General features: G+C 52.3%; 1 protein-coding gene across 6 annotated transcripts; it reads left to right on the forward strand.

Moving 5' to 3' along the window:
* Window positions 1-138: 138 nt before the first annotated feature.
* On the forward strand, window positions 139-16,511 carry LOC309645861 (uncharacterized protein). Of its 6 annotated transcripts, none has more exons than XM_082431623.1 (4): window positions 139-5,411; window positions 5,725-5,808; window positions 6,859-6,978; window positions 11,710-16,511. In XM_082431623.1, the coding sequence occupies exons 1-4, from the start codon at window positions 4,958-4,960 to the stop codon at window positions 11,889-11,891; spliced, it is 840 nt and encodes a 279-aa protein (XP_082287749.1). In that variant the 5' UTR covers window positions 139-4,957; the 3' UTR covers window positions 11,892-16,511. The 6 variants fall into 6 exon arrangements, 4 of the variants coding, with proteins under 4 accessions (XP_082287749.1, XP_082287750.1, XP_082287751.1 ...); XM_082431624.1 differs by having other exon boundaries at window positions 7,550-16,508; XM_082431625.1 differs by having other exon boundaries at window positions 140-5,411; window positions 7,099-16,508.
* Window positions 16,512-17,051: the final 540 nt, after the last annotated feature.

The raw sequence follows: 17,051 nt of genomic DNA on the forward strand, positions 1-17,051 counted from the left end.
CTGAGCCAGTCTGGTCACCTGCAGTTGGTTCCCAAAATGCAGCCACGCAACTGCTCCAGACAAACAGGTCCTGTATAGAAGGCAGATCCCGGAGGTACCAGAGCACCAGGAGTGGGACAGGAAGGAAAAAGAACTGTGCTCACTGATGATATTTTAGGTTTTGTTGAAATTCTAAGCTTGTCCATCTTTCCTAATAATCCAACAATGGGTCATCCATCATGGTTACAGCTTCAGAAAGAGAGGGCAGCAAGTGTCATGTCCTATAATGTCCCCAGCGATGTTTATTTTTTCTTTAATTAATCTCCAGAGCTGCCTGGAGAGCAGCACTGCCCATGTGGATGGTGGACAGTTCGTGGGGAGGGCTCGTGTAGCTGCTGATGGGATCTGAATGGGAGGCCACACCGGCGGCCTCTTTATTTCAAGGAAGATCCAACGATGACCAGAAAGCCCTGTGCCTTCCTTCCCTCTGGGCCACCACACATATGGTGGGCCAGGGCCAAGAGGAGGCTGGCCGCAGGACCACGGCATGTGGCTGTACAACCCTCCCACCACCACCCGTTTGATGTCTCTGGGATGATCCTGTCACTTAAACCTATTGTCACAGACACACCCTCTGTGTACTATGTGGGGGGTTCCATTCAGAAGCAGCTCGGGCAAGTAGTCCATACTGAAATGCTCGAGGTCCTCCACCCCTGCTCCGTCCGGGGAGGTGGCCCACCCAGCCCAGGGTCGGCATTTGCAGAGGTGCCCCTAGCCACCCATCCACACTGTGTCCTGGGACTAATCACCTGCCTTCAGGGCCAGCCTTCTGTCCCTTCAGGAGTGCCCATGACAACCCCAAATGTCTCTAGAAGCATCAGACCCCTGAGGTGTAGCTTCAGGACCCGCTCAGCTCCGGAGTGAGCCCAGGTGTGGAGCAGAGCAGGTCCAAGACCAGGAGGGAAGAGGGCTTGGCGATGGTGGCCACAGGGAGGGGCCCTGGAGAGTCATGACCATGAGAGAGGAGGGACGGGGTCACCGGTGAGGACTGGCCTCTTAGACATTGCTGAGGAGAAGGAGGTTGTCTTGTGTCTCTTGGCTTTTCTGTAAGTACCTGGGAATCTGCTATGACCCTCACAGGGTCTCACTCGGGTCTAACCTCTTGAGGACCAGGACAGCATCCTTGGCCATGATGTGCTCAGCACAGACCACAGGGCATTTGCTGAGTAAATGCACAACTTGCCACAATTATAAGAGTCAAATAGAATCACTGAAAACCACCAAAATCTATGCAGAAATGGGTGCATCATGCAGTAAGTAAATCTCCTTGTATCTGAACTTCGCATAACTGCAGGTATAAAAACTGCAAGAATTTGACGGAATAAGAAATGAAGGTTGACCCATCCCAGGGCAGAACGCCGCTGGTGGCCATGACTGTGGGTAAAGGTCTAACAGCTGGCTCTCAGGAACAAAAACATATGCATGTATGTACGTGTACAAGCCTATTGTAAATTCTAGTAAAGCGTCTGGAGCACATAGTTTACAAGTAATTTAAAAAATACACAGTACTCTCCATTGTAATTTCCAAACAACCAATTGATTCTCACAGAATACTTCTGTTGATTTTTGGCAAACTCTTGTCTCTACAGGTAACCCATGCCTGTAATTGATCAGCGAGGGTCCTTCCCACGCCCATGTTGGATTTTTTTTTTTTTTTGCATTAACGGATACGACAAAAATGAAGCCACAAAACTCAGTCTGATCCTCTCTTGTTTGTCAACGACTTATTGACTGAACTGGATTATAGTTTTCTAATACTAAAAGAATATTTCCTCCATTTTCTTGTGCTGTTCACACTGTATTGGCTTCAACACAGTATTAAGTTTAATCTGCACTGTTAACGTTTTCTCTATCCTTTTATTGAGTCAAGACACTCTGCAAAGCAATAAATCAAGTGCTGATTTGCAGGTATGCCCACATCTGGGGTGTAAACATTCCTGCTACGACCTAGTTCAAGCCACACCTCACAGGACTGACACAGAGTGGGAGCAATGGTCAGCGGTAATTGTGGGTGGAACTAGGAAAGGGGAGACACAGTGTGTGGGGTGTCTCAGGCACACACACTGTGCACCCGACACCAAGACCAGGGATTTAATTATGGTTACAGAACAAAAGGCATATGTATCAGCTTCACAAATAAAAATACCCATTTGATAGGAGCTGGGAGATGAAAGGGGGAGGGAGAGGCAAAGGGGCAGGCAGGGCACCCACCTCACCTTGCAGGACTAGAAAGAGGCCTGCCCCTGTTGGCTTAAACCAGCTTGTGAGGCTGCTGCTGACTTCTCTCCTCACGGGAGGTCCAGGAACGGGCACCTGGCTGTCTGCTGTCCTGCGTTCACTTCTGTCTGGTTCCCGGCTGCTCCCTCTGGGCCCTGGGGGTCCCCTCATCTGTTAGTCTCCTCTCCACTCCTCTTCTTTGCCGAGCCCCTCTTACAACACAGCACTCTAAAATAGCTTTTCTTTATTAAAATCCATTTATTCTAAAGCTCTTAGGCAGCATTATGAATACTGGTTTTAAACATCAGCCAGACGATTACAGATAAAATAGAAACTATTTCTCAAAGAAATTTCATCTAAAAATATACCAGTTTCTGCTCTCACCTTATTTTACTGAAGCGCATCAGAGGGAATGCTGGACCTGTGTCCAGGTGAAGGTCACTTATGCCTCTTCATGTTATTCCCAGGAATTACTCAAGAATAGATGAAAAAAGATAGAGGGGAGTTGTCTAAAAAGAGATGTCCATGTAAACAGGCCTTCCCAGCCAGGGAAAAACAGTTTTCTGCATAAATAATTCAAATAAACCAGGACAGAAGGTGTACCGACCCTGAGGGGGCTCAGGACCCTGCCATCTGGCTGGATGTTACTGCTCACGGAGCTTGAAAAGCCTGTACTGAAGAGTTCTGTGAGCTGTTTCATTTGCCTGTCATTCTTCCCTTGATCTCTGAAAGCCTTTCTCTCCCAAAATTCAGTTAGTCGTTCTGGAAGAAGCTGCGGAGACAGCCCGACTGACTGGGCTACTTAACTCCGTTCAAGTTACTGAAGATGAACAGGTCGCTTTAGTGTCACGGGTACTTGATTTCATTCTCCATTTGCAACAGTGAAAACTGCATGATGGCATGGTAAAATACCCCCAAATTATAATTAATTCTAATTAGCCAATAAAACCTTAGTGCACTAAAATCTTCATTAACCAGAACTGAAGTAGCCAGAATTGCCATGCTGTATTCCATTTATTTACAAGAGAGAGACAGATCAAGTAGAAATATAATCTAAAACCAAATTATAATACAAATTTCAGGCAACATTCTGGGATTGGTCTAGCACTGCCCTCACCTGTAATGCAGGCCACATTCAAATTTGCCCATGGGGACCATGCTTTGGTTGGCCCCTCCATCCGTCCTGCCAGGCCCAAGTCCCGTCGCCCCTCCACACCCTGGGGGTGTCAGGTCCTCCCCTCTTCTTCCTGGAGGCCTTCCTCCCAGCCTACATTTCTGCCTGGGCCCAGCCACTCGTGCTCATTTGAAAAGCTGGGCTGTAGGCTTAGCCGACATTCCCTCCTTGACCTTTGTTTTCACTGCCTTTCACGAATACATCACTCCTGCCTACGAGAGTTTAGGACAGGACATACCTTCCACCCACCCCCGTCCCAACACCCATGGACCTCACTGCCACAGCCCCCAAATCTCAGGAAACATAACTCAAGGGGTGTGGGGAGAGGTGAGTGGGTGGGCTGTCTGGGAGCTAAGGGGCACCTCCCAGGTGGGCAAAGCATGAACAGGAAAGGCCTCTGTTACCCCACCTGGCCCGCCTCTCACACAAGGGGGAAAGGAGGCATCACTCTCACCCCTCAGCCCAGACTGCATGGAGCTTGTCTGGCTATGGCAGCCCTTCTCTCCTCATTACTGGGCAGGTTAACTTCACGTGGAGGGGGTGACACCACCCATCTGAAAGTGGAAATGACCCCCAGAAACCCTTCTGGTGCGAAGACCTTCAGCGAACTGTGCAGGCCAGGGCCACCCACTCCTGTCTCTGAGGCGTCTCAGCCTATTTCCCAGGGGCTCCTTCCCCCAACTCTTCCCTGGTCTCCTGACCCCACACTCCCTTTGACCCCCCGCACTCCCTGCAGAGCCCTGGGCTGGACAAGGGGCGGAGTCCCGGCAGCCAAGGTCCCCGCGGAGAAACGTACCTCTCCCCCCCACCCCCGACCTCCAAACAAAGCAAAAAAAAAATCTAACAAGGAAGCGAGGGCCTTAGTTGGCCGCGGGCCTTTAGAACCCAAACGAAGCTAAGACGGACAGCAGAACCGAGGCCATTAGGACATGTTAAAGTGATGACCGTCCCTTCTTGATCATTAGTATTCACTTAGAAAATCGTAATTCCCATGACGTCCCTGTTAGAGAAAACCTTAGGCTGAAGATGAAGAACTACATTTTGTGTCCGTGTGGGCGATAACCCGCACTTAGAAGCTTAAAGCCGGCTGGGAATTGCGAGGGGCCCCGCGCAGGCGCAGAGCTGAGCGCCAGATCACCGCACGTCTTCGCCGCCAGGAGAGGTGAGGGTTCGGTGAGAGAGGAGAGGTGGTAGCGGACATTCGGGGGTTAAGGGTCAAGATGATGGTCAGATGAGCTGAGGGGTGGGCCTTCTGCCGGCTGGAAACCCGAGTAGAGCGTATGCCTTCGAACTGGGCAGTCCGAGAAGGCCTCGACCGGAGCAGCCGGGAGCATACAGGGACTCGCAGGCGCCTGAGGGGCGACGAAGACGGCGCTGCGCAGGCGCGGTGTGACCAGCGGGGGCCGCGCAGGCGCAGTCTGGCGGCGGCCCCTGAGCACGCGCGGAGTGGACGCCCGTGGTCGGCAGGCGGGTTGAGGAGGCTCGTCTACTGTGTCAGGTGTGTCTCGCCCGTCTCCTTCGCCTGTCATGCTTTCCGCAGGGGCGTTTGTGGTGTGCGGCCGCCGCCATGTAGGAGCCTCGGCAGGGAGCCGGCCCTGCCTTTCACGCGGCGCGGCTCAGGCCTGGTCTCCCCTCGGCGCGCATCGGGGCGACGCGCTCTGCCTTTCTAGCCCGCGCCGGCTGGTGACGCCATCGGAAGGCGACCGGAAGAGCCGGCGCCGCGTGTCCGTCCGACTATGGTTTCGCGTCACCTCCGCCCCCTCCCCTCTCCCTGTGTCCCCTCTCCGTATCCCGTCCCTTTTTCCCTTCTCTGACTGCAAAGTGGGCCTCTTTAACCTGTTTCTCGGCCCCGTGGGGAAGGATGAGAAGCAGAGTAGGAGGCGAGGGAGCAAGGAGCGAAGGAAGGTCCTCCCTGCAGATTGTCTGCAGTCAGGCCACACTTTGGTTGGAGTAGGTGCACGGATGAATTTGTCTCTTTCAAGTAAACAGGCGTTTAATAACGGTTTCACATTTCTATTTAGTGTGTTGTCATCACTGCTCAGAGTAGAGACCTCCCTGGGCAGCAAGGGGAGCACCCAGGATGACCCACCTTCCAGGGGCTCGGGACTGGGTGCCCTGTGGGAGAGCTGGGGCCAGGCAGGCTTCTCCTGGGGTCCTGCAAGGAGGGGTTGGCGAGGGTGTGTGCCTGGCCTCTGCCCTCACGTCCTTCTTCTCCCAACCCCTCTTAGCTAAGGTCCTCCAGCTCAGACGTTACTGTGTAGATTTAGCCTCTCCGACTTCTTCCTGTTGTTTAGTCACTCGTGACCTCGTGCACCAAGAGGAAGGCGTCCTGGAGCTGCATTCTTCCTGCGTGGGCCATGGGGACGTGAGTGGGAGGAGTGAGTAAGACTATGGGCATTCGTGCAAAATAAACGTGTTGAAATGTTAGCCGTGTGTGTTCACTTTATGTTTTTTCTTTCACCCTCATTTCAAGCCTATGGTTTATGTAAGTCATTGTTGGAAGGATTTTAGTTTGTTCTAAATCAGAATTACTCTGAAGTTAATACGTAAGCAGATTCTCATGAAAGAAAAAAAACTAGGTGGGGAAGGGGATGCAAGGAGAGTGCTTATGAGAAGTTCTGATCTAAAAATATATCTAGAACGACCATTTCTTGCCACCTCCCCAGGGTAATTGATACATATTGTGGGGGAGTTGCTTTGAGGCTATGCCAGCATCCTGTTTCTCCTCAGATTTTTGCCCAATTTCTGGAAACAATTATTACAGGGTTGTTTGCCTAATGGTGGTATTCTGTTTCCCTCATTCCTTCCTTATGTATTTATTTATTTTTGGCTGTTCCTGGAGGCATGCAGGATGTTAGTTCCCTGACCAGGGATTGAACCCGTGTCCCCTGCATTGGGAGCTTGGAGTCTTAACCACTGGACTGTGAGGGAGGTACCCCCTTCCTCATTTTTTTTTTATTTTAAATGTTTATTTATTTGGTTGCACCGGGTCTTAGTTGTGGCTTACCGGCTCCTTAGTTGTGGCATGCGAACTCTTAGTTGCAGCATACATGTGGGATCTAGTTCCCTGACCAGGGATTGAACCTGGGCCCCCTGCATTGGGACCGTGGAGTCCTAACCACTGTGCCACCAGGGAAGCCGCTTCCTTATTTGTTAATAACATTTTTTCTGTAGGAAAACACTGTATTCTTCCACATTTATTTATTTGAATATTTATATGAGTATGGACTGAGACCTTTTGGTCTATGGGAGATTAGCCAATACTGTCATTATTAATTAATGGCACACTCATTATATTAATAAGTAAAGATTACATTTTCCTCAAATCATTCCAGCTCTGGCCATTAGGAGCCCTTGATATCAGACTCCTTGATATTTACTCCGTGAAGTCCTCAAGGCTGTCCTTCTCTCCAACATCCTGTTTGCAGGTGGAGATGTGGGGTCAGTTTGCAAGGAAAAAGAAGTCGTTCAGACGGCTGGTCCCTGGAGAGGCGATTTCCTGCATAAATGGCGAAATCGAAGGATGAACACTGATGGTGGCAGTGATGGTAATGTGGCCACTTGTCGGGTGTATTGGGTAGTGGGTGAAGCATTTGGGACACGTTTTTTTATTACACCCTCATCGTAAACCTAAGCCTCACCTTCGCTATCCTGGTTTTACCCACGAGGAGATTGAGTCTGGGAGCCTCAGGGCCTGAGCTGGGTTCACTCTGCGTAAGAAGAGGAGGCGGTGTTCCAGGGAGTCCGTCATTCCCCATTTGCTGGGCATCCACGCTTGGAGGGAATCCCCACCCGGCAGAGCAGTGCTGCGCTTGCCTGCGTCCTTTGCGACGGCTCCATCCTTGCAGGGCAGCTGATAAAAAGGGCCCTTTCTGTGTGCACATGGGCACATGTTACACCCATTCCCAGTGGAGCTCCAGGGGCTAAAAATAACCACGTGTTTTCTGTTTTATCCAGAAAAGAGGAAATGTGCAGTGTTGTTTCGTAACATTTACTATTTTGGAAAACTTGAATTTTTTCCACACGTATTTTTAAAATGTCTTTGGAGCTGTCCTTGGAGGAAAAGACACGATGCAGATTTCACCAAGGGTCCGTCTGCGTTGTTGTCCGCGTCTTCAGGAGACAGCTCCGTGGAGAAGGGGAACCATCCCTCAACACACGTGGCCAAGGGATGGACTTGCAAGCAACCCCCCAGATCAGGCCACGGGGGTCATAGGAGGGAAGCCAGCTCTTAAGGGGCCTTGGGACCTCACAGCCCAGGCCAGAGGGGAGAGGGACCTGCCCAGGGTCCCTTGGCATGGCCTGTTCTGTGTAGAAGGGGAGGCGTGCTGTCCCACGGCCACTGGCTGCCTGCAAGAGAGCCAGGCTTCATGGTCCAGGCTCAGCATCGGACCTTCTCCTGACCCACCTCGGGCTTCGTGCGGCCTTTGTTTCTTGAGGCTTGTTTGCTCCTTATGTGAGCCAGCACCGCTGAGACACTGTCCCAGTTGTTTCTAAGGCTCCCCTGTAGGAGGCTACCAGGCTGATGGTCACGAGCTGGTACCAGTGCAGCTCCCCGCCCTTCTCACTGAGACTCTGGAAAGTTAAGAAATATGGAAAGAACAAACAAAGTAAAGGAGACACAAGTCGCCCACAGCACAGGAAGCTGGGAATGTGGGTGTGTAATCACTGAGAGCATAGAGGTATTTCTGGCGAGCCAAGGGCAGAAGGACTATGGGCAGGTGTGGGTATGGCTGGACCTGCAGGAGCGCCCTTCCTACCCAGACCCCTGCTGCATATGCAGCCTTGAGCAGAGGCACCGGCATGGAGCTGGGAGGTAAGTGGTAGAATATGTGGAAAGAACAGAGAACACAAATATGTGGAATGAACACGTTTCCTATAGCTATTCAGTGGTAATTTGAAAATGTAACGGACAAACTGAGACCTGATCTCAATAGGACAAGCTAGGAACAAACTCATCCAGGAAGGCAGAGGCTTAATGTGAGAAAGCTCAGTGTCACTGAGGTTATAAAAATGGTGTGACCAAGGCAGAGACAGCTGTGCCCTGGAGAGCAGATTAATTCTTCTGGGTTTTAAGGACTCAGGATAAGTCAAAGCAAAAATACATCTGGATCTTTCTAAACCCACTGTATGGTTGCCCCCCAACCAAGACGGAGGTTCTCTTGCTCTGTGGACGCCCCCTGGTCGTCCAGTCCCTGCCTGACCTACACCCACTCACGTGACTGACTTTCCCTTTTCATCCTAGAGCCTAATCAGTAAAATGCCTACATGCTTGCCCCTGGTCCCCCCCAGCTAGTGACTTCTAATCTTTAGAGCTAAACATCTCCACCTTGATAGCTTATCACAGGGACAGGGAGGGCCGTGCTCCTCCACTGGTTTCCCTGGTAACTGATGAGCCAACCTGACGTCATTTCCCCCTGTAACTGGTAACGCCCCCTCCCTCCAGGAGGGAAGACAGTCCCCACCTTGCTTCAGGCGCATAAGGTCCCTGTCCATTAAGCCACTGATGTCTCTGCCGCTGACTCCAGGCTCTCTGGTCTTGAGGCTGGGCAAGGACATGGCTCGTAGGCCTGCAGGGGGCAGCCCACCACCTACTAATGTGATTCAAAGGCTCATCTGGACGGATAGGTGGGCAGGAAGAACCCCAGTGTTTTAAGCGAAGAGTGTCAAGTGCAGAGACCCTTTATGAGATCCTGAACTGGCACACGTGCCCGCTGGGGAGTCCAGACAGGACTGAGCTCTTCTGGCTCCAGAGGGTCCACGGCTCAGGAACCTGAGCTGGATGCTTGGCAGGGCTGCGTGGTGCTGACGGTTAGAGGGGCGGAGTGAAGCGGGGTTATCACTCCGTCGCTTCCTGGCGTGGTTTTGACACAGCAGGGTCCTGGTTTGCAGGGAAAATGGGGGGGTTATGGAGCCTTCGGGTCAGCAACACACTTTCACAGCAGCTAGGAAAACACCCTCACGCTGTACTTCTACTCCATGGGTTTGAGATTGTCGCACACACAGCCTTGGAAGTAAACACACAGGCTCTTTGGCCCAGCAGTTCTGCTTTGGGAATCTATCCTCGCAAAATAATGAGTGACCCCAGCCAAGCTACGTGCAGAAAGATGTTTACTTCTATGTAAAACATCAGAAACAATGTAAGTACCTACCAGTCAGGAGATACATTACGATACAATCATATGGTGAAGTATCATTTTGTGTTGAGTTGTGTTTGTGGCAGTGGAATATTTCTGAGGTATGATTTCATGGGGGTAAGTTTACAGAATAGTATGTATAGGAAAAATAGTACAGCTCAAAGAAAAAAATGCACAGAAAAACCTGGAAGGCAGGGAGGTTTAGGAAAGGAGGCTGACTTTGTATGAAAGTAGGTCATGTGGAGGGAGGCAAGGAGGGAGGGACGAGGGGTTCCAGCAAATCCAGGGAAGAAGCTTGTGGAAGACAGGGGACCCTTCCCGCCCTTTAACCCCTTCCTGACATTTCTGTACTGTGGCTTGGTCTTCCCTTAGGACACCAGCCCCAGGATTAGTTCAGGAGCCCAGTGGCCTTTGGACTCCCAAAGCTGACCCGAGCCTGGCAGATTTCCAGGGCAGCTGGGCTGCCGGTGGGGCTCTCAGGGCAGTTCCCCAGGCTGGACCACGGGCTCCACTACTCTACTCGCCCGCTCCTTCCCCACGCAGGCCTCCCAGAAAGGACAGTCGTTCTCCTCCAGACCTCTCCGTTGCCCTCCTGTCCTCAGCGGGGACCCCATCACCCTGTGGAAGGGAGGTCCTTGCAGCCCAGAAGCAGGCCCAGCCCTCAGGGTGCCCCGGCCACAGTGGGCTCTGTCTGGGAAGGAAGTTCCACCCACAGGCCCAGCTAGTGGCCAGGGCAGGGCCATGCTGACAGCATGGCGGACAGTGTCTTATGTCACTGGGCCTGCACGTCTTGGGCCTTGCCTGTGCCAGCCTGTCGTTTGCCGGGAACTGGAGACGCACAGGTTCTGAAATGAGACGGCAGTTGTCGCCTCCATCAACCCATTCTCCGGGGGCTGTGCTGCTTCTACTTGGGGTCTCTGGGTTCGGTGTGTGTGATGGGGGGACCTGACGGAGGGTTCCAGGTGTAAGAGAAGCAGCCCCACCAAGTGTCTTGCTGCAGCCTGGTGGTGCCTGTGAGCCTGGGGTCAGAACCTGGCACTCAACCTCTCGGTGCCTGGGTGTCTCCATCTCTGAAATGGATATGATAACAGCAGCTATTTCGTAGACCTATTATGAGATATTAGCAACTAACACACGTAGAAACACCTAGAACACAGGGTGGCGTGTGGGTAGCACTCCAACGTGTCAGCTTGCTGTAAAGACCAGTCTTCTGTCCTGACGGTAGAAGCAGGCAGCAGGCTGCCTCTAGTGGCCTGGGGTCACCAGCAGGGCCGGTGCAGGACTCAGGGCCGGAGCTCTGCCATTGCCCATCGATGACACAGCCACCCTCCAACTGGTCACTCTCTAAAGGACAGGCAGTGAGCAGGGTCCAGGGTCAGCCCCCAAGGATTCAGTCGGCACGACCTGCCCTGTGCACCCAGTGCCCCTGTTAATGGATCTGAGCCATTCCGTCCCTGGGAGATGAAGGAGCTGGGCTGTCACCTGAGTGTCTGCGGCTGAGGGTGGACTGACGCTTTCCAGGGCACAGAGCTGGGGCCTAGCCCTTGGCTGCTCACTTCGACAACGTTCCCTGAACCCCAGTCTGGGAGCGAGGATGGGGTGGAGCCACAGTCCTCACAAGATTGTTTCCCCTTCCTTGGATTTATGAGCGAAGCAGTGGGGTTGGGATGTGTATGATGGTGGCAAATCTGAGGGGTCTCTGGGCTCCCATGAGAGGGCAGACCCGGTAGCCTACCTCCTCCCGAGAGGAGTTTCACAGAGTGGACACCTGCGTCTCCTGCACAATGGGCGGGGCCCAGAGAGGACGCACGTCCTTGTCAGTTCTGAGACTGGGGCACGTTGGGCAGGGGTCTCCCACCCATGCCAGGCAGCTCTCAAGAGACACGGGCAGGCCGCAGCCAAGGGAAAGGCAGACGCTTCGACGCGTGTGTCGGAACAGAGGGAGCGAACCACTGGCAGGCCCAGCACGTACTAAATACGCGCTTCAGCGCGGTGAGAATTAAAACTGCAGGGTTTAACACCAACGTGAGCCGAGTCACGGCAAGGGTGTGGGGCACCAGGAGCCCTCCCATCCTGTGGGTGGGAATGTATACTTGTAAGATCCTAGAGCCTCTGGGCAGCTACTCGGACGTCTCTCCCAAGGCCGAGCACACACTGACTTCGGGACCAGCGAATCCAGAGGTGTCAGGTGCCCCTCGACAGCAGAACGAACTCACATACAACGTGGGGACAACCGGTGTGAATGCATCTCAGAAATGCCAGTTCAGTGGAGGAAGCAGGATGCCCACAGCACAACCACTACAGACAGGCAGATGTGCCCATGATGGCGGGAGTGTGGGTAGTGGTCATTCTTGGGGACTGGTGACTAAGGCATTTGGGAGCCTTCTAAGGTACTTGGAACTTTTTATGTCTTGGTCTGGGTGTGGATTGCACATGTGTTCAGTTTATAAAGCCGTACTCTGAGCATATCTGCACTTTATTAGCGAGACACTCGAGAAACAAAAGCACCCTGACCAAAGGGCTGCAGTCGTGGCCCACGTGAGGCACCTGCATGGCCTCGGACAACCCTTCCCATCTGGGCCTCAGTTTTCACGACTGTGGAGCAAGGGGCTGGACGCAGCTGAGGAGACCTGAGCCCTGTCCACAGGCATTTTCACACTGACCTTGACCTCAGGGCTCTCGTGACCCCTGGCCGCAGGGCTCAGGGTTGGGAAATCGCACGGTGACTCACTTCCCTCAGCTCATCCAGAGCCAGCCAGGGTCTGATCTCACTTTTTCCACTTGGAGGGAGCAGCAGGGGGAAGGGCCTCTGAGTGTGGTGGGCGGGTGGGTTTGGGGGGAGGCCATCCACCAGCCCTGCTAGCTGCCCCACGTGACCCTCACTCGGGACCCTGGGGATGCAGGTGCAGGGCCATCTGTGCCCACGGCTCCCACTCTCCTTCGGGCCCCTACCTGCAGCTGGAAGGGTCCTCTGGCCTCTGCTGCAACTTGTTATCATGATGGTTCAGAAAATCTGAGTAATTGATTAGCACTCAGATCCTGAAAATAGCGATGGTTCAATGCTTTCTGTATGTCAGGCTGTGCTAGAGACTGTAGCCTTCAACACATCCGCATGCTGTGGGCCGGCCCAGGGGTGGAGAGTTGATAACATCTTTTACAGGAGAGTAAACTGAGGTCACTTGCTCAGGCCCCCAAGGTGGTCGCAGTGACCACAGCAATCTGCAACATCACACACTAGGTGCTTGCTAATTCTTTCCTTTTTGCATTTTCATTGTATTTAATCTTTGTTCATCCCTTTATTTGTTCATTTATTTTAAACAGCTTTATTGAGTTATAATTCACAGACCACACAATGCATCCATTTAAAGGGTCACCTCAATGGTCTTGGTTTATTCTTGGATAAGAGCAACCATCACGTGGTCAATTCGGGGTGTTTCCATCACCACAAAGAGCAACGTGTACCCTTTAGCTAACGCCCCCCCCCCCCCTGCTGCCATGGCCAGGTTTGACTATAAAGGTCGGTGTGGTTGGCAATGTCTAGCGAGATCCCCTCCTGGCTTGGCACAGTGACCCACGGCCCAAGTTGCCCCTGCTGGTGGCTCCTGCCTGTGCTGTGCTCTGTGCTGTGTGTCTGCCCAGCTCTGTCGCAGAACAGCCGCTTAGGGGCAGGAGCGTGGGACCTGGCCTCCTCTAAGTGGCCCAGACCTGCCTGTAGCTTAGAGTCTCCCTGGAGTTACTGAAAACATGAATATAAAATAGGAGACAAACGGATATGCCTCATCTTAACCACTGGAGAATCACCGGGCCTAAATACCCAAGATCACAGCACAGTTTGCCCTAAAATCTCCCATGATGGGCGTGGATGCTTGACCCAGCCTGGAACCCCACGGACTACACCCCACAGACTACCCCATGATGGGCCGTATTAAAATAGCTAATATGGCCCAACGTGAGTGAAGACCGGGCTCTCAAATTTGAGGCGCACTAAGCTAGTGAGGGAGCAGTTATTCCCAAGCTTCTCCATTCATCAGCCTCTTTTGGCCTGTTCTGAAATCTGGGTCATTGGTTCTGTGAGCCTATTCCAGCCGCAGGGGGCCTTGGCCCTGGGGATACCCTGGGAGGTGCTCACTGACAGCTGCTCCGGCCCTGTTTGCACCAGTCATGGCTCAGATCTGCCTCAACCCTGCTTTCATCGTAGTGGTATTATTTTGAATAAACAGATTTATTTCTCAATCTGGGAGAAATCACTGCATTTGGCCAAAACAGACATGTTTTATGTTTTTTAAAATCAGCTCTACTGTGCTCAAAAAATAAAGAAAAGATGTGCAAAGACAGTCTGGGTTGTTTAGGTGACACCAAGGGAACTCCCGCAAGAAGCCCAGGGACTAAGGGCTGATCCAGTGCCAGGAGGGTCATTTCTGAGCAGGTCACAGGGTGATGAGTCAAGGAGCAGAGCTGCAATGAGTCAAGGTCACAGCTCAGAAACTCGTCAGACACCAGCTGCTGCAGGACCTGGGCCCCCCATGAGAAGCACGGGGCGGGGATGGGAGTGGGGAGGGGGCTGCAGGGCTGCGTCTTCCAGGGTGTGCGTCGGTGCCGTGGACATTCTCAGTCCTGGCTGCTTCCCTAAGCAAGTGACACCCTTCCTCCCTGCTCAGGGGATCGCTGAATTCCTCACAGTCCTCCATCTTGGACCCTCACTTACTGCCTCTCGCCCGGCTGTGTGTTAGCTGGACCCGCTCTCATACTTTGTGCTAAGCTGGAGAGAATGGACCAGATTTTGTTCATGAGAGTTTCCTTGGATCCTGGGGAATTCTAGGCAGAAGTTTGGGATCAACACTTGGATACCCCTCTCTAGCCATACTGAGTTCCCGATGGCTCCCCAGACCCCACGCCTCTCCATCTGCAGAGACAAAGTGCACCTCCCAGCCGTGTTGTGCCACTAAGCTGTTCACACCAGCACGTTTAGCCAGAAGAAATCTCGTCACTCCTCCCAAACTCCAGAGCACAGCTTCTCCATCCCTTGAAGGTCAGAACTATGCTCCTGACCCTGTGGTCATTTAGGGCCAGAGCTTCTCTTCCTGATGTTCTGTGGGCCCCTAGGGTCTGGCATGTAGGTGTGTGTGCCTATTTGGGCATGTGGAAATGAACACGCCCAGGTGTGAGCAGCCAACACACATGTGAACATTTGACCACATGAGAACACCTGTCACCCAGGTGTTACATGACCTCACGATGACATTACATAGGTGGATAAATAGGCTCAGTGACCTTGCTCGGGGTCACAGCGAGGAAGGGATGGAGCCAGGATTTAAGTCCAGGTCTGTCTGACACCAAAGTGCAGATGTGTGACTACGGCTTTCTACTGCCTCCCCATGTGCACTGGCCCCTCAGCCTGATGCCCAGGGCCCAGAGAATGAATGACTGGGCTCCTACCTCAAGGAACTTAGTTTTTGGAAGAGAGTGACATGAAAGCACCAATCCCTAGATAAAGTGGAAGGGGCAGTGATAAGTGTGTGTCAAGGGTTGCTGTGTCTGCATGTTTGTGTCCCCCCAATTCACGTGTTAAATCCTAACACCCAACGTGACAGTGTCAGGAAGTGGGGCTCTTGGGGGTGACTAGGTCATAAGGGTAGAGCTCTGAAGAATGGAATTATGCCCCTGTAAGAGCTTCCTCGCTGCTTCCACCAGGTGAAGACACAGTGGGAAGGAGCTGGCATGAACCAGGAAGGCTCACCACCAGTTTGGTCTGGGCTTCCAGCCTCCAGACTGTGAGCAATTAGTGTCCACCATTTGTAACCACCAGGTATGGTGTTTGGTTATGGCAGCCAGAGCTGACTGAGACAAAGGCAGTATAGGAGCAGAGGGAGGGCCCCAACTCAAACTGGGGGGCCAGGCAGGCTGCCTGGGGAGTGGACATTGAGATGGGTCTTGAGCTGAAAGAAGTCCAGATGGATGAAGATAGTTGGGTGGCTTTAGGCAGAGACAATAGGGTGGGTAAGGTCTGGAGCAGCCTGTGAGTTACAGGAATTCAGGGACCTCTGCGTGATTCCACGTGGTACATGGGGCTGGAGGAAGCAGGAAGAACCCTTGAGGTGGGCACTGAGTGGAGGGGTTGGGAGTCAGGTGGGCAGAGTGTCAAGCAGAGAATCCTCTGAGTGTGGTGGGGAACTGGGACTGGCAAATCCATTGGAAGTGACTGCAGTGGCTCAATTGAGGGCAGGAGCAGGGGCAGAGAGTGGCCATGGAGATGGAGAGGGGTGGACAAGTGAGGGAATTACTGAGAGAGAGACTCTTCGGATGATGGGGGGGTAGGGGGGAGAGAAGGAGGTTTGCTTTAGGAAGGAAGGGAGATGGCTGGTGAACAAGAGCAGGTTGCTGTGCGGGAACGGGAATCTGAAAATGGAATCATTTGCGGGAGGTCCTCTCTCTCCCTCCCTTCTCTTGTACCATCTAGCCCCAGCCCTCCTCTGGCAAACCTCAGGGCTCCGAAGGGTTTCCCTCTCTCTACACTGCAGTGCGCCCTCTGTTAAGATAGTGATCTGTTTCTCAAGTCCGTTGTAGTGAAGCCATCGTGACCTTTGAAACAGATGAAATGTATACTTTTTCCAAGTGTGGCTCAAAGGATGTGAGGTTTGTGCACAAGGCAGTTCTAAAAGTGGATGGGTAATTGCTGGTTCTCCTTCCTGTGATGATTTTGTAAGATCACGAACACTCACCCCTCAGAGAAAACAACTAGAAAATCTGCACAAAATGCAAAAACGTGCTGTTTGAAGGCATCAGGGAGTGAGCGGCAGCTGCAGACAAATTCTGGGTGGGGCTGTATGAAGAGCATTCTGTGGCTTCCAGTCTGGGCCTGGTGCAAGCGGGCGGTGCATGGGGGGAAGAGTGCTCTGGGGAAAACGAGGTTAGGGTTAGGGTATGGGTTAGGGTACAGGGTTGGGGTACGGGTTAGGGCACGGTTTAGGGTTAGGGATAGGATAGGAACCCCTTATGAGATATATATATTTTTTCCATTTTTTTAAATTTAGTTTTTAATGCCCGACATTGGAAGTTCTACCTCTTGAATTTTGGGTGGTTGTTTTATTTTGTTTTTTTTATTGGACTATAGTTTATCATCATCATTTAACATATTTCAAACACACACAACACACAATGTGGCATTGTATAGATGTACTGGAACTCGGTGTATAGTGGATAGCTCTTGACACACACACACTTCTTTTCACATACACTTCTTTGTGGTAAGTCACGCTGAAATCCATGTCCTCATGACCACAAGTGCATTTTCCCCAGTGTCCCCCACACACCAATTTGTTGTCTTTGGAGTTTGTCACGGTCTATGCAGAGATAGATTTTTACTTCCACTTGTATGGGTCTGAGCGTATCAGCCTTTCCTTTCCAGCTTCTGGGCTTTCCCTGTACGTTCGAAAGACCTCCTCCGTTCGAAAGTATGGAATGAAAACCGACTCATGCATTGTTGT

Source organism: Balaenoptera physalus (genome assembly GCF_965194825.1).
Source record: "Balaenoptera physalus genome assembly, chromosome: 16".
NCBI classification, from domain to species: Eukaryota; Metazoa; Chordata; class Mammalia; order Artiodactyla; family Balaenopteridae; genus Balaenoptera; species Balaenoptera physalus.

What these genes read in the sequence shown, in the direction of transcription:
- LOC309645861 (XM_082431622.1), top strand. Translation starts at nt 4,958, where the DNA reads ATGCTTTCCGCAGGGGCGTTTGTGGTGTGCGGCCGCCGCCATGTAGGA. An exon ending in TGGGGACGTGAGTGGGAGGA is followed by an intron (nt 5,809 to 6,858) that starts GTGAGTAAGACT and finishes TCCTGTTTGCAG; the next exon opens with GTGGAGATGTGGGGTCAGTT. An exon ending in CACTGATGGTGGCAGTGATG is followed by an intron (nt 6,979 to 7,387) that starts GTAATGTGGCCA and finishes TGTTTTATCCAG; the next exon opens with AAAAGAGGAAATGTGCAGTG.